This window comes from Dendrobium catenatum, unplaced genomic scaffold (assembly GCF_001605985.2).
Source record: "Dendrobium catenatum unplaced genomic scaffold, ASM160598v2 fragScaff_scaffold_1173, whole genome shotgun sequence".
Classification (NCBI taxonomy): Eukaryota; Viridiplantae; Streptophyta; class Magnoliopsida; order Asparagales; family Orchidaceae; genus Dendrobium; species Dendrobium catenatum.
Genome location: NW_021319635.1, coordinates 189,324 through 204,767, shown reverse-complemented (window position 1 = coordinate 204,767; position 15,444 = coordinate 189,324). Strand labels below are relative to the sequence as shown.

The following is a 15,444-nucleotide window of genomic DNA, read 5'->3' as shown; positions in this document are numbered from 1 at the left end:
TGGGATAAAATGAAGCACAGAATGACATCTTCAACGTTCAAAGCTATTACAGAAACTGCAAAGGCATTGGCTTTTGCTCTAATATTATAATGGTATACATACAAGTTTTGATCTTGCATTGAAATGTCCTTTAAATAACAGCGATCGGTCAAAGAGCAGCAAACTTAGTTTAAACAAATTTTAAACAAAGAATTGGATTAACATTGCAAGAAATATGGAGGACTCATAACTTATTACTATATTCCTTTAGAGAGCAAAAAGGGCAAAACATTAGACCAGATAACTTTGCACCATTAATTTTCTTTAATCTCACATTTCCACAAGGTGAAGAAAGACAAATATTAGGCATCTGAAAACACTGTAAATCAAAGCCCTAAAAAAAAAAACTCATAATCTTCCATACGAAACTCTACGAACACCTAAGCCCTCTCACCACGAATGCGGCGAGCGAGCTGAATATCCTTAGGCATGATAGTGACCCTCTTGGCATGAATGGCACAGAGATTAGTGTCTTCAAAAAGACCCACCAGGTACGACTCTGCGGCCTCCTGCAGCGCAGCGACAGCGGAGCTTTGGAAGCGTAGATCAGTCTTGAAGTCCTGGGCGATCTCGCGCACCAACCGCTGAAACGGAAGCTTGCGAATGAGAAGCTCCGTGCTCTTCTGGTACTTCCTGATCTCCCTCAGCGCAACAGTTCCGGGACGGAATCGATGTGGCTTCTTGACGCCGCCAGTCGCCGGGGCAGACTTGCGGGCCGCCTTGGTGGCCAGCTGCTTCCTTGGAGCCTTGCCGCCAGTCGACTTACGCGCGGTTTGCTTCGTTCTCGCCATCTCGGAGGAAGGAGATAGGGCAAAGGCAAGGAGAATTAGGGTTTTCGAGTAGTTGCGAGAAAAGAAACGGCAAGAGTATTTGTAGCTGAGGAGAGGGCGGGGAGAGGAGGCGATGGGTAAAGCGCGAAATTTTTGTGCGTAAATGGCGACTGTTTTGAATCGTTGGATTAGATGTAAATGAATGGTTGAGATGATGTTTCACTCGTGCACACGGATCGCCAGCGTGGTCTTGCCTGGAGGATTCTTGGAGCAAGGGACGAATAGTGAAATAGGTTTAACCGTTTAAGGGTTCCGATTTGTTAAATAAGGAAACTTTTTTTTATTTGTATTTCATTTATTAATTTAATTAGCTGAATATTCATAAATAATAAATTAATATAATCACCTAGAAATTATTAAATATATATGACTAAACTATAAGTGCATGAATTGTGTTAATAGAATTTTAAAAATCCATTAGAGCATAACAAAAAATTATTTATTATTCTTTTTTTTATAAATATATATTTATTTTGTATGTTTATTAATACAAATAATTTCAAACTTATAATTGATAAAAATATTCAAAATAATTTTAGAATAATATAATATTAATGTTAAAGATTAATTAGTCGTCAAAAGATTAGTTGAAAGAGTAATAAATAATTTAAAAACTTATATTATAAATACATACAAGCTACACAATTGGTAAAACTTATATTACAAATGAGGCCCTTCCTTGGGAGAAGGCCTTGACTTGATGGTACAAATGTATATCATATAGAGCGCATTACATGGTGGGTGTTACAATAATCAACATAAATAGGTTTGTTTGATTTGAAGGGTCATAGTTGGCAGGAGATAGTCGAATCAAGCAGTTTCCAAACACGGCATGCTTATAGTCGAATCAAGCGGCTCAATGAGAGGAATCCAACGAGCCTAATATCGTCAAATTTTGACATCATTAAGACCTTCAAATGTCTAACACATGGTCCACAATCAAGAGATTCAAGATCGGCCGTCCATCCAAACCACTTCCCATTGCCCTTGATCCTCCTTCTATTTATGGGTCAGGCCACTCTAGGAAATCTATAAATAGACCCCTCATTCCTTTTGAAAAGGGACCTTATGCCTAAGGAGAAAAGAGAGACCAGATATTACTCTTGCCTCCTTTCCTCCTCGACCACTGTCGGAGACCACCACGACCACCACCTGAGGCCCTAAGCTCCGCTGGACCACTACCTCAGGCCCAGAGCACCACTTAAGGACCGAAGTTTTACCAGATACCTACTTGAGGCCCGGAGTTCCGCCGGAGCATCACCTGACGCCCAAAGTTATACCGGACAGCCACTTGACACCTAGAGTACGCTCGGAGTTTTGCCAAACCATCACTTGACTCCCGAAGTTTCGCTGGACCACCATCTGACGCCAGACTTTCGTCGAACCACCGCTCGTCGCTAAAGTTCTACCAAACCAATGCCAGGCTACCAACTGAAGCTCGAATTTTCATGTAGCACTAGACTTCTGCTAGTACACTAAGTGACGCTGTACTTTCATCCTCGTTTATCACTTGATTTCAACCAAATGGTTGTCATTTGTAATATGATCGCCCTCAAAGACTAGTGAGCCCATTGTAATTTACCCAAAAACTAGTGGAATCATTTCAGATTGGGTCGGGCCCCATGATTTTTCTGCTTTTTCAGGATTTTTCACGTAAAAACATCTTGTGTTCTCTGTGTGTTAGCTGGATATTCGTAAAAAGTTAAGACGCAACATTTTAACTCTATTGTCGCGTATATTCTAGCCCGCAACATATATGATTAAATTTTATCATATTATAACATTAATTAAACTTTCCTATGTAATTTTGTTTCAAATCTTTAAATAGGGCTTGAGAATTATTTTATTGTGTGCAAGAGAGAGCTAGAGAGCCAAAATATAATATCTATTATTCTTCAATATAATAAAATCATCTTTCTCTCCTTGTGGGTTTGAGGCCATAATGTCTTCTTGGTTTCCCTGTTTTCTGCATATTACATAATAATTATATAAGTTAAAGATCTTTAAGGTTGAGGTAAATCACAATGATCTCAAAAAGGCCCTACTGAGAATGAGATGAACTCTTTAAGGCTCAAGAAGGATTCCCAAGGAAGCCATCTCTAGCTAGAGAAGTATTTTTGAGATCGAGAAGAATTCTCGAGGACGTCAAACCCTGTTCAGAGGCCAACAAGATGTGCCACATCACCCCTTCGCTCCGTACCGCGGCTCGGTACTGCTGATGTGACTGCACCTGATTCGTCTCCGAACATAGAGTTGCGTTCGACGTCTGTACAAAATAACTTCTCCTATGATGAAGACATAAATCTATTGGGTTATTTTTCTTCTTTAATTTTATTACTTTTTATTTATTGTTGTTTGTTCACAAATGGAAGAAAGCTGATAATGACAAGAATTATATTGTTGTATGTTATATTGACTAATCACCATTTTTTATGATAGATATTGTTAACGGCATGAATCAATTTTATCTTTAAAAAAAAAAAATCAAAAAGGATAGCCACTATATTAAAAACCAATTTGCCATAAAAAGCTTAGACAAGTTTGAAGGGATTTGACCGTTATTGCTATAGCTTCAAATTAGTTTCCACTCCGATCTGAATCTCATAGTAATCGATATCTTAACAAGCTGAAACAACGTTGCCTTCTCACCCCCAATGTCCCGAAATAATACTCCGACGACCGCCTCCGCCACCGCCATCGCTGATAATTACACCATCAGCATTGGCAGAACCCACTGTAGCCTCCTAAGCTCCTCCATCGGCGCCTCCTTCTCCATCTTCGTCGTCAACATCGTCGTGATCCTTATCAGCTGTAAGGTCGTCCATGTCTTCCTCCGCCGCCTCAGCCAGCATCAAATGATCTCCGATTTCATTGTAAGACTTCTTATTTAAAAAAAAAAATACAACTTTTCATATGAACTATAACTATTTAGTATGCATGTGTGCTTGCCATTTTTTTTACAGATCGGACTGATCGTCGGAAATGTGATAATAGTAAGATCCAGCATGGAAGAACACGTAGTCCATTCCATCGCCCACATCAGCTCAATCGCCTTCGCCTTGTACCTCTTCGTCGTCGCCCTCGAAATGGATCCCAAAACAATCCTGCGCTGCTCCAGCCCTCACACCAGAATCGCCCTCATCGGCATCATCTCCACCATCGGCGCAACCCTCTTCTCCTACACTCTCATCAACCGCACCGCTCCCTCCCTCCCGATTAAACCTTCTCACCCCATCATCTCCGCCATCTCCATCTCCCTTGCCGCCACCTCATCCCCCATCCTCACCCGCCTCGTCACCGAACTCAAAATCCACAAATCCGAAATCGGCCGCCTCACCGTCCGCACCGCCCTCGCCAACGATCTGCTCTGCACTTCCCTCATGTGCCTCGGCGTCGCCCTCTACACCTTCCACAGCCCTTACAGCCGAATCAGCTCAGCCGCCATCAACGCCACTCTTCGCATCCTCGTCATCGCGGTACAAGCATGGCTTATTCTAAAGCTGATTAATCCTGTTATACGCAAGATAAATGATCGGAATCCGGAAGGAAAGCCGATTCACGGGCTTGATATGGCGGCGGTCTGCGGAGTCTCTGCTCTCCTCTGCTATTGCCCGACGTTCATTGGCTTCGATCCGAGCTTCAATGCATTTGTCGTTGGGCTCTGCCTTCCCCGAGATGGAAGGATGTCGAATTTCTTGATTGGTAGGATCAATTTTATGCTGAGTACAATCATGCTTCCGCTTTACCTGGTTCTGGTTGGAATTTCCTGTGATTTTGGATCTTTGATTAGGGCGGAGGAAAGGAGTAATGTTTATAAGATGATGATTGTGGGGTTGATTGGAGCGGTGGGGAAGATAACGGGGACGGTGGTGTATAGTATACGCCACGGGATGAAGTGGCAAGAGGCGGTGGCGCTCGCTTTGCTGCTTAATATTAAAGGTACCCTTTTTGTCAGTTTTTGATCGGTTTACTGTTTTTAATCGACTTAAAATCTGTAATTCAACTCTGCATCAGTAATTATAACAAAAGATTTAGTATTTACTGAAACATTTCCATAGGCTACTTCCACATCTTCTGCGCCCACAACGCCGCCATTGCAGGCGTAATCGACAACAACATGATGATGGTGATGATACTCATCGCAATCGGAACGGTGATCCCGACGCCATTAGTCGTGGCCTTCATTGTACGGCGCGCGAGGGCGAGGGAGAGAGGAAAGCCAATGGGGCTCCAATGGTCTAAACCGGGAGGAGAGATCAGGATTCTGGTGGGTTTACATGGACCGGAGGATGTTCCGATGGCCGTCAATATGATCGAAGCGATGAGGGGACTGGGAGATGTCGGCGGCGGGTTGGCGGCGTTCGTGGTGGATATGGTGGAGATGACGGATAAGGCAGCGGCGACGTTGGTGCATGGGGAGGGGATGGAGGCAGTGACGGTGAAGGATGAGGGGATTGTGGAGATGAGAGAGCAGATTGGGTCGGCTTTGGAGGCTTATGTGGGGGAGAGCGGGGAAGGGTTAACGGTGCGGAGGATGCTTGCGGTTTCTTCTTTTGATAATATGCACGAGGATATTTGCAGCGCCGCGCAGGTGAAGATTTTTAATTTTTTACATAGCAGAAATGGTGAAAAATGAAATTTTTACTGTGTCCCAACAATTGGTTCATCTTCTCCCTTACCTCGCAGGACTGCTTGGCTGTACTGATCATCCTCCCCTTCCACCGCCGCCAACTCCTCGACGGCACAATGGAGGCCGGCCACCACGGCCACCGTCTGCTCAACCAAAAAGTACTCCAATTCTCCCCCTGCTCCGTCGCCATACTCGTCAACCGCGGCATCCACCGCTCCATCTCCTCCTCCCTCTCCACCGCCGTCCAAAACACCTGCGCCGTCTTCATCGGCGGCGCCGACGACCGCGAAGCCCTCGCCTTCGCCTCCCTCATCTCCCATCACCCCGCAGTCAAACTAACCGTTCTCCGCTTCCTCACCGAAGCCAGAAACAAACCATCCGGCCCCGGAAGACGAGTCCTCGCCGCCGCCGGAAAGCAAGAGATCGAGCATAAAACTGACGACGAGTTCTTTATGGGGTTTTATGAAAGGTACGTGGCGGGAGAAAAGGGCGTCGGGTATATAGAGAAGAATGTGGAGAGCGGAGTCGAGACGGTGGCGACATTACGGGCTTTGGAAGGTCGGTATCAGTTGTTTATTGTGGGGAGAGGGAAGGATAGGGTTTCGGTGCTCACGGCGGGGATGAGTGAGTGGGCGGAGTGCCCGGAGCTCGGCCCCATTGGCGATATCTTGGCCGCTTCGGATTTCTCTGTTTCTGCATCTGTTATGGTTGTACAGCAGGGCGATGTTGCGCGGGGCTTTAAGGTTATTGACGATGAGTTTCTTCCCCTATGAGTGGGAAAATTATTGCGTTCGAACTGAGAGCTCAATGAAAATGTGCTACAGCATTCTTTATTAGATATTTGGCTCCGTACTGTTCATTATGGAGCTCGGTACTATTCAGTTTTGAGTTCGGTACTGCTCGGTACTGGATAACGTGTCTGCACTTGATTCGTTTCTGGATGGTAACGGCGGGGATGAGTGAGTGGGCGGAGTGCCCGGAGCTCGGCCCCATTGGCGATATCTTGGCCGCTTCGGATTTCTCTGTTTCTGCATCTGTTATGGTTGTACAGCAGGGCGATGTTGCGCGGGGCTTTAAGGTTATTGACGATGAGTTTCTTCCCTTATGAGTGGGAAAATTATTGGGTTCGAACTCGAGAGCTCAATGAAAATGTGCTACATCATTCTTTATTAGGTATTTGGCTCCGTACTGTTCATTATCAAGTTCGGTACTGTTCAGTATTGAGCTCGATACTGCTCGGTACTGGATAACGTGTCTGCACTTGATTCGTTTCTGGATGGTAAGCTATGTCCGATGTCCGAACCCAATAATTTCCTCTATGAGTGTGAGTGCATAACTTATTTTGTGCTGATGGTATTCCGAGACAAATGAGAGCTAGCCATAGGTCATTATTTTACTAGGTGACGTGGCGGGCTCACATTCCTCTTCGGACGTGTCCTCACTGAATAATTTCTCTAGTTCTAAGTCCTTACTTTCAATTAAATGAAGACATAGCAAAAAAAAATTTCAAACATGTCCGACGACCCGACCCAACTCAAAATATGTATAAATTCTTCTTAAATATATTGTATATAAGTTGTACACAATATATATAAGGAAAAATTACATACATACAATTTTATAACATCCTATTTACATGTCTAACACCATAAACTTTAATATTACATGCATATCACTCATGTAATATTAAAGTTTCAGGTGTTAAATATATAAATATAGTATAAAGTGGTATGCTTGTAAATCTCCATTTATATAAGTGAGTCGGATCATCGAATCACGCTAAAGCCATGTGTTTTCATTTAATTAGAGTTCAAACACAAAGTTATATTCGCACTCCGCAAGTAATAATTTCTCGTATGAGTGAGTTTAGAAGATGTTTTTTTTTAATGAATAACTATTTTGTTAGGAAAAAATTATATATAAATTAATTTTTAGATTTTTTAAGTGTATATATATATATATGTGTTCATTGTCTTGCAAAAAAAAAAAAGAAAAAAAAAAGAATATCATAAATATATTACATTGACTATAATTTTGTTTGATTAAAATTTGATAATAAAAGGCATATCACAAAAATTATTATATTTATTAAAATTTTTTTTAGTTTGGTAAAAATTGGAGATAAATCTTAATTGATTAAATTTTGAATAATGGAATCAAATATTTATTGTCTACAAAATAAAATGGATTATGAAAAAAACAATATTACATTGGTAACAATTTTGTTTGATTAAGTGTTGTGATAATCTCTATTGTATTAAATTTTGACCTAAATTTAATGAAATAACTTCACTTTCTCAACATATGTGAGACTTGAAACTTACAAACCACCATAAGCCAAATATCTCTATTCTCACCTTTGGATGAGAGCTTCAGAGCATTCATAACAACAACAACATCAAGCCTTTATCCCACTACGTGGGGAGCTTCAAAGCATTCATAAACAAAATAATTTAAAATCTCGCATAGTTGGTGCTAAATGAAAAAATCGACTAATTTTATAACTGCTCGTTGATTAAAATATTCGAAGAGTGCCCATAAGCAAAGTTGTTGTAAGAAAAACTCGACTAATCTACAAATTAACCATTGATTAAAATGTTTGAATAGTGACATCCAAGCATCATATTTCTTAAGAGTGTCAAAACGGGTTACGGGACGGGTTCAAGTTCAACCCAAAATTGACTTAACCTGAATCTAGTCAATTCGAATCCACTCCATTTAATAAATGGGTCAAAAACATGAAACTGAACCAGATCTACTAACAACCTGAAAGACATGAACCCAACACATTAACATATTTTGGTTAAAAAAATTTACAACTTATTAATTATAAAATTTAAAAAATATATGATAAAAATAATAAGATTATACCTATATGTAAAAAAATTAAGGAAAAAATATACTAAACATGTTATTTTCAAGTAAAAAATTATTGTGGGTCAATTTGAACTCAACCCGTTTAATAAATGGGTTAGAAAATCAAACCCAAACTTGACATGTTTATTAAACGGATAAATCCTAACTTGAATTTTTCAGTATTGCTCAGATCAGTAAACCTAGGAAATCCTTATCAATCTCACATTCTTGATCACCTGTCATGACCTAAAATCATTGAAATCACATATAATGAGCAAAAAAGTCCAGCATATCACTTAATTCTACAACTGAACTTAAAACACGATAAATAAGCAGAATATATGTCATTGGTCAATTCATAATATTAACAATCATTATGATCATGAATATGTGCAGTGCATAAATAATAAAATATGTAAACTTTAGAACAATCCAATACGAAAACTAGTACAATCTATATCAATAAAGTAGTAAATCAAGCATCACTGCCCCCATAAGTCAATGATTGGTCAAGATGACTCCATTGCGCTAACTCAATTGATCATCAACACCTCTACTTCTAATCAAGATCTAAATGACATCTAATCTTCATCAAACCTCCATGATTATTACTTGTACTGAATTTAACATGACTTTCACCTTGACTCGTTCAATAGTTGACTTGGTTAACTAGACATATGGTTGGTCAAACCATGCCAAGTAAGGTCAACCAAGCCCATGCCTTCAAGCTAAGCACCCCAAACCCTCAAGACCACTCCATGGCTTGGTATTAACCTTCCCAAGTCTTCCATAAATCAACCAATGGTGGGTTTGATACCATGGCTGGTCAAATCCTCAACATACACTTGATTATTCACTTAAATCACTCCAGGATATTCCCAAACACCTCCCAATCCGAGGCTAGATGCTGGTTTAGCCCAAAACATAAAGTTTAACACACTCTCTCACTACCCTTAGCCCCTTAAACCTTAGGTTCTTTTCATTTTGCTCCTACTCACTTCCCTTCACACTTTCCAAGTCTCAATCTAGTTTTTGGAAGCTGCCAACAATGAGAATCCAGCCATACCAGGCTTCTATTTCATCCAAGGCTGAAAGCTCGTGATCTTGACCTTCTTAGTTGTTAGACTCTTTAAGTGGATTGCTTTAAAACTCTCAAACTGCAAGTTAAGCCTATGAACACCTCTCAAGACTCATTAGATTGAGGTAAATCTCCAACCCTAGTTAAATCCACTTAGGGTTAAACAGCTTTGTCAAAATCAAGGTTGAGTATAAAAAAAAACTATATTTGTCAAAATCAAGGTTGTGAAAATCGGATTAGACAATGAACCAAAAAAAGGAGAGGTTCATGGTTTGACCAGTCAAATCAGGGTTGAACCGAATTAAGTAATAAATGATAATATTATTAAAAATTAATAAAACTAACATAATAATTATGGTAGTCTAACCTTAGATATCATAATTCTAAAAATTTAAACTCTGTAATTTAGTAGATTATCTCTTAATTTAATTTAATTAAATTAAAACAATGAATATAATTATATATTATAAGTAAATTATAAGACATATATTTTCATTATATTATATTTACAGACATCTAATAATTTAATTATAATTAACGTTTACATTTAATTATAGTGATAATAAATGATATTCTTATAATATATATTATAACAAATTAAAAAATTTAATATAATATATAAATTTATAATATTAAATTTATATATGTGTAATAAGAATAATATTTAATATAATATATACATTTATAATATTAAAAATTTATATTATTAATTATTATAATATACATTATAAAAATTTAAAAACCAGTCTAGGTTGGCAAGAACTGACCAGTTCTATAAAAAAAATTATTTTTGTTTTAATTAAACTTTAAACAATATATTTTAGTTTATTAAATTATTTTAATTTTTTAAAATATCTTTATTAAATATGCTGATTAATTACACCATAATACATGCATATCATCTCAAATACCTCACATAATACAAAAAATGTGTATTTCACACTATATAAAGGGTTAAAGACAACTACCTCAAACTCCTATGATATGGGACTAAAAAAGTTCATTAATAGTTTAGAATGTAAATTTGGGCTTAGTTGGGCTACAAATTTAGGCTTGGTTGGGCTAATTGGGCTACAAATAGTTTAGAATGTAAATTTATATATTATATTAAATATTATTTTTATTATATATTTATAAATTTATATATTATATTAAAATTTTTAATTTAGTATAATCATATAATGTATATTATAAGAATCTCATTTATTATTACTATAATTAAATGTAAAGGTTAATTATAATTTAATTATTAAGTATTCATAAATATAATATAATTAAGCTACATGTCTTATAATATAATTATATTCATCGTTTTAATTTAATTTAATTATTTAATAATTTATTTATATTTAGAGATAATCTACTAAAATTAAAGAGTTTAAATTATTAGAATTATAAGTTTTGAGGTTAGATTGTCATAGTTATTATATCAATGTTATTAATTTTTAATAAAAAAAAATATTTATTACATCATCTGATTCGACCGGTCGAATCATAAACCTCTTCTTCTTTCGGTTCATTTTCGGTCCAGATTTCACAACCTTGGTTTAATCACTCTTAATTAATAGAGGGTGCCCTAATTAGGGTTTTAGGGTTAACTAATCATTTAGTATGATATAAATCGTATTATACAATTAGTTCAAAATTAGAATTTTTGTTTAACTCACTCTCTTGAGTATGTGTGTGTAAGGTTATTTAACTTTAGGATCCACCAGAATACATGATTATCTCAAGAAAGATAAAAAGTCTAAAAAGATCGGAAATACATACTTTAATCCTATTATACTCAGTCTTGAGCTGATTGAGGTTGCAAGTGAGAAGTGGTCCTAAAATGTTAGTGAGCAAGATAAAAACAAATATGCAATAAATTCAATTATCAAGAGATAACATATTGAGAAATATAATAATGTTCATTATCATCAAAATCATAAGAATTATGTCCAAATCTATGACAATATCTTCCTTTTTTATGATGATAAATATTGTTGGTTTATTATTCAAAAGTGTTTTGATAATCCCTAAGATCCCCCTCACAAAGTAAAATTTTTTAACTATAAGGGAGGTGTTAATTTTTTTTTAATTTAAAAATGAAAAGTAACACATAGAACACATAAAATTAACAGACCAACATGGAATTAAAATATTTCAAAGCAACATACAAGCTAACAACACATGCTACTCCTTTTAACATCACAAAAGGGGAGTAAACAACAACAAATAAATAGGAAACTAAAAAACAATAAAAGTAAATGATAAAAAAAAAATAATAAGGAGGGCTCTTGATCAGGTAGAGGTAGGGGAGGGAGTGGTTGTAAGTGCTAGTGGATCGAGCCAAACTGATTTTCAAACCAAGCCATATCCTAATAAAGTTGCTGTTGATGTTGGGCTATGTATTGATCAAAGTGAATTAAGTCATTCTCATGTTGTTGCTACTGCTCATCTATATAGGAGTCAAAATGGGCCTCCTACTGATAAAACATTTGTACCAGCTGATTGACCTAAGACTACTGCAAATAAGAGCTGGTGCTTGAGCTTATTATTCTTCTCCCTACTCTGGCTCGCACTTAGTATATCAAACATCATGGTGATGAGCACTGTGAAGGACGTGAAAGGAGCTATTGAAATAGAAGAATGGGATATGAACATGTGGCATAGGAAATTATAAATTGTATTTGGATTCTCGGACAAAGGCAATGAGATGTCTTAAGATAAGATTAAGCATTCTCTTATGTCTAGGATTTATAATGCATGTTAAAATTTTAAGATATCAGATTATAAGATCATGTACATTAAAATTAATGTGAGTCATAATGTAATAGGTAGCTAAGAATAAAGTTGGTGTGATATTGATATGATATTCAACTTTTGGAATTATGGAGTTACGAAGAATATGTTGGATGATTCTAACATCTTGCACTAACATTTTGACAACAGAAATGTGATAGTTAACAAAATATTCTCTAAGAACACTGTTTGCTTGGATTTTATGATGTTTATACTAATCATATAGGACAATTATCCATCACAATTTAGGTATTATTTTAAAACTCAAATTTGTGTCTAATCATACCGTATGATATTTATCATATTATATGATATATGACAATCATGTCTAAATTAATTATATGATTAGGGGAGCAATTATGGTTAAATTTTTCAATCTGATTGTATAGGACAATCTAGGACGATCATACTACACAACCTGATTCTTTCATAGGACGATAATTAATCATCGCTTATTGTACAATATGAAAATACCAACATTTTCAGCTAATTGTATATGATGATTCACCATTTTCGTACTGTATGAACCAATAGTTGTATGGGACAATAATTTATCTTTGCCTATCGTACATGGAGATCAGTACAAACCCTTGAATTGATTGTACATGAAAATGCAATTCATATTGTCTAAAAAACTATTTTATACTAATTGTACCATACAATGATCTCAATTGTATTGAATGATCAATTCATCTCTTTGAACTAATCATACATGATATATATATATATTCCTACAATACTAATATGAGTACTTCAAACTATTAATACATGTTGATCTAGGATTGTACCATACAATTTATTATTTATTATTTATTATATTTTATTTTTTACAATTTTTTATTGTGAAATTTTAGGGTTTTTTAGGATGCTCTCTGTTTAAGCTTTCACAAAGTTTTTTCTAAAAGACTTTTGCTGCTAAGGTATTCTAAGTGGGAGCAAATAGGTGCTTAGGAGGGCTTTGGGAGAGAGAAGAGAGGGAGAGTTTTTTTATTGGAGATTTGCGAGGTGTTCACAAGGTTGCTCCAAGTAAGGTTCTTGCTCGTTTTCTTCAAGCTTCTATCTTGATCCTTTGGAGGCTCCTAGAAGACACTCTACAACACTAATTCTCAGTTCTCTGCCATCTCTAGCTAGGAGGAAGAAAAAGGATTTCAGGTTTTCTGCCTTCATCAGGAGGGTGAAAAAGAGTAAGGTCCTCTGTTGCACCTGGTTGGTGGAAGAGATTTTGTAAGTACTTATATGTCTTACTGTGTAGACAAAAGGAGAGACACTTCTATTAGTGCAATACATGAAAAAGGATATTTTTGAGGAGTGGACGTAGGTTAGGTTGGATCAAATCATTATAAATTATAGTATGTTTGTTCTTATTATTTTCCACATTTATTTTTCTGTAATTAATTATGTGGGTGAAAACTCTGATATTTTTATTGTGAAATTAATTCTCTTCCGCATCAAGTTATAAAAAGATTTTCTTTTCGCTAAAAAAATTTTAAATTACTAATTCACCTCTCCTCTGGGTTAGGCTTGGAGTTGTTCTTAGAGGTCTCACAATCTATGTAAATAATTATTTGCTCTTTAATTCATAGAATTTATGCACAAAATTCAACCATATCAACATTTTAAACATATACGTACATTTTATTATTGTGACATGTGTAAGATTCATAACGAGATTGACTTTAAATAATTCTTACAAAGACGAACATAGTGCAATAAGACATATTATGAAGAACTTGAGGTGACTAATATCATTATCCTTCAACATAATTTCTAATATATTAATTTTTTTAGAAAAATATTATGATCAATCTTACTAGTGATTCATAATGTAAACCCCAATGTATATCTCTTGCATGTTTAATATTTTTTTCTTGAATTGAATATTATAATGTAACAAGCTCAACATTTTCTACAGCACCTAACATCTTTTCTCGTTATTTTTTCTAAGTTGATTACAAGATTTATACGAAACATCAATAATATTCATCATATTAAAAATTATAATAAATAATAAGGTAATTTGAATATGATTTTTTTGCAATATATATTAAAGATAATTGATGTTGTTATGTGAAGAAGGTAAATATAATAGGTTAATTTATTTTCATTTATGAATAATGCTTTCCACCCTTCAAACTCCTCTCTCATATTAGTAACTCCGTCATAATCTTGGCCACTTATTCAAAAAATATGCATAACACATAAGTTGATAGGAGTTGTTCAATTGCCTTCTTAAGAAACTTAGTTATTGCCTCATGAACATGCACAATACCGAAAAAAGCAATCAATAATGTGACTTTCATTAATGTAACATAACATAATTGATACGGCGTCAAAAAAATCATCTTGATCGGGCACGAATCTCGAGGCAAAACCTAGTTGAAAACTTCAAAAATTAAATTCGGGAGCATATGAACTCCGATTTCAGCGATCTTATAGTCAAACTGAGCGTCTCGGAAATACGAACCCAACAACACCAAAATCAACCCAATCCGAGCCCAAATGAGTCCGAATCAAGGGTTCAAAGCGTCGTCGGAAGGTTCAAACCGTAATTTGAGTTACCAAACAGTCTCCGATTTTGACGAGCTTATACTCGAATCGAAGGGCTCGACGAGACAAATCCAACGAGCCCAAGATCATCGAATTCCAACAACATTAAGGCCATCAAATGCCCAACAAACGGTGCATGATCAAAGGATTCGATATCGGCCGTCCATCCAAACCACTCCCTGTTCGCCCTTGACCTCACGCCTATTTACGGGCTATGCCACTCCAGAAAAACTATAAATAGAGCCCTCATTCTACACCAAGGGGACGGAAGGGAAGAGAGAGAAGAAGAAGAGAAGGAGAAGGAGAAAGGGGAATAGGAGATTCCTCACCTCCTCGACCACCGCCGCCGGATTTTTTCCTGCCGCCTAGAGACGCCGGAACTCTGCCGGATTTTCAGGAAACGCAGGGAATTCGCAGGATTTTGTGAATTTCGTGGAAGAGACGAGTTGTATTTGGATTATCCCGACTTGTGGGAAGAAATCCGCCATTTGTAATCTACAAAAACACTAGTGGAAATTTGCAATTGGGCAAGGCCCCGTGGTTTTTCCCCTTTTTGGGTTTTCCACGTAAAAACTCTTGGTGTTCACTCTTTCTTTCTGTTTGTGTGTTAAACTTACGTGCAAAGTTGGGACGCGAATTTACAAACTCTACCGCCGCGTATTTTCTAACACGCAACAGTT

General features: G+C 36.6%; 2 protein-coding genes across 2 annotated transcripts; one reads left to right on the top strand and one right to left on the bottom strand.

The window, feature by feature from the left end:
- Nucleotides 1-265: 265 nt before the first annotated feature.
- LOC110100447 (histone H3.2) lies at nt 266-925 on the bottom strand. Its single transcript, XM_020827954.2, has one exon. It carries the CDS (start codon nt 828-830, stop codon nt 420-422), a length of 411 nt encoding a protein of 136 aa, XP_020683613.1. The 5' UTR covers nt 831-925; the 3' UTR covers nt 266-419.
- Nucleotides 926-3,523: 2,598 nt separating this feature from the next.
- Nucleotides 3,524-6,607, top strand: LOC110100440 (cation/H(+) antiporter 28-like). Its single transcript, XM_020827943.1, has 5 exons — nt 3,524-3,742; nt 3,833-4,808; nt 4,928-5,460; nt 5,556-6,256; nt 6,337-6,607. The coding sequence occupies exons 1-5, from the start codon at nt 3,524-3,526 to the stop codon at nt 6,605-6,607; spliced, it is 2,700 nt and encodes an 899-aa protein (XP_020683602.1).
- Nucleotides 6,608-15,444: the final 8,837 nt, after the last annotated feature.